At 49.7% G+C, this 2,090-nt stretch overlaps 1 protein-coding gene across 1 annotated transcript in view; it reads left to right on the top strand.

Annotated features, from left to right (window-relative positions):
• Nucleotides 1–2,090, top strand: part of WDR7 (WD repeat domain 7) — a 27,025-nt gene that overhangs the window by 15,422 nt on the left and 9,513 nt on the right. The window contains 1 exon segment of the mRNA XM_029965698.1: nucleotides 556–746. Within this exon segment, the coding sequence (XP_029821558.1) occupies nucleotides 556–746 (191 nt within the window).

The raw sequence follows: 2,090 nt of genomic DNA, 5'->3' as shown, positions 1-2,090 counted from the left end.
GCTTTTCCGGGGCTAATTACCTCGBGGCCGCGCCGCCTCTAATGTGACATGTTTATTGCCCTAACGAACAACTCATTAGCCGCCCTGATGTTTTTGTCAATATTAATTCCTTCGCTTAAGCCAAGGCAAAGCTTTTAAACAAAGATGTCCTGGCTGAGGATTGGGCAGGATTGGCTTCATCCAGCGGGATTCCCGGGGAAAAGCCGGGAATGTTTCGTCGGGGTAACGGCTGAGGAGTCGCTTTCAGAGCTGGGGCATAACACTGACAGTTTTGGGTGTTGTTGGTGTGAGTCACCAGGAAAATGTGAGGTTTGTTTATTAAACCAAACAAGCCAGGAAAACCTGATAAAATCAGTAATTACCTTTATCAGGAGGTAACAAATAACGATGAGGAGATAATAACAAACTACCCGCGTTGGGAAGCGTCGCTCCTACGCGTAAATAATGAATTTTATCCAGTGAAATGAAATATTAATGATGTTCCCTCGATATCCAGCGCTTGGACTGGGATTTGGGATTGCTGGGGATTGTTTGGGATGTGGTTCCTCCCCCCAGGCAAGGCACTGACGTTCCTGCTGCTGCAGCCGCCCAGCGCCCGGCTGCCGGCGCACTCCACCATCCGCCGCACCGCCATCGACCTCATCGGCCGCGGCTTCACCGTCTGGGAGCCCTACATGGACGTGTCCGCCGTGCTCATGGGGCTGCTGGAGCTCTGCGCCGACGCTGAGAAGCAGCTGGCCAAGTGGGTACCCCCAGCACTGGGCCGTTCCCATTCCCATTCCCATCCTCGAGTCCTGGGGCCGAGGAGGGCAGGGTGAGGTGAGACATGGGGAAGAAATCCCTCCCTGCCAGGGGGGGCAGGCCCTGGCACACCCTGGAAGCGGCCAAGGCCAGCTTGGAGCCACCTCCTCTAGTGGGAGGTGTCCCTGAGATGATCCTTCAAATCCTTCCCAGCCCAAACCATTCCACCAAGTATTTGTTGGTGCCACCACGCAGATTTTAAATGAGGGTTGTTTTAATCCCATGGATGTTTTTGGGAGCTGGTGAGGGTTCCCTGACCTTATCCTAAGGCAGAGATCCCCCCATTTCATAGAAGTTTTCATTTCCTCGAGATACTAAGAACAAATCTATGGAGAAATGTGGAGAAATTGGATTCCCAGTGTATTTTGTGGGAACTCCAGTTACTCCTTGTGAGTGACAAAAGCCCATGTTTTATCCAGGAGCTTTTATGTCGAGCTCCAGATGTATATAAAAAAAAAATCACATTTATTGACCAGGATTTCTTTTTTTTCCCTGCTGAATTCAAGGAATATCCAGGTGTTTGTAACTCCAGTTCATCCCAATCCCCAAAAGTTTAGACCGTGCCGAAGGAAACCACTCGGTCGTGAGGGCTAAGAGTGTTTTCCCAGCATTTTTAGGCTTTGTCCTGGCACAGATAGGAGGGTAGGAATCATTTTGGGCTGGGTTTTGGCCTTTTCAGTTCATGTTTAAAATAGGTGATGTTTGAGCCAGGTTATCATGGAGTGGTTTGGGTCGAGAGGGATTTTAAGGATCATCCAGTCCCACCCCTGCCACGGGCAGGGACACCTTCCACTAGTCCAGATTGCTCCAAGCCTGGCCTTGGACACTTCCAGGGGTCACAGCAACTAAAAAAACCTTGAATTAAAGAGAATTTCCCTGCCCAGAAGATTTCTCAGCCTTCAGTGTTTCAAACACTGGAAAAACCCCAACCATAAATCCTCGGGAAGACGCTCCGGGCTCCCCGGCCTCTCCCTCCGTGGGGGTTGATGTGTATTCAGCACATCCAGATCATTTGTTAACAAGGCCTTTCCCCCACTTCGGACAGATGCACTCCCTGTTTTCAATCTTCATGGTTAATTATTCGATTTGGGGTTGATGCAGGAACACCCTGACTCCTAATCACCGCTCATTGTTGGGAGTCCATTATCCCGGAACCGCCGGAGCGCTCCCGCTGACCTTGAACTGACATTATAAGCTGCTTTCTAATCTTTTTGCACTCGATATTTTTCTAATGCTCCTTTTTTTTTTTTTCTTTCTTTCTTTCTTTGTCCCTGCCTTTTGTCCACCCT

Source organism: Manacus vitellinus, unplaced genomic scaffold (genome assembly GCF_001715985.3).
Source record: "Manacus vitellinus isolate BGI_N305 unplaced genomic scaffold, ASM171598v3 scaffold_115_pilon, whole genome shotgun sequence".
In the NCBI taxonomy this organism is placed as follows: domain Eukaryota; kingdom Metazoa; phylum Chordata; class Aves; order Passeriformes; family Pipridae; genus Manacus; species Manacus vitellinus.
The sequence above is the reverse complement of the archived record's forward strand: the minus strand, read 5'-3'. Positions and strand labels throughout refer to the sequence as shown.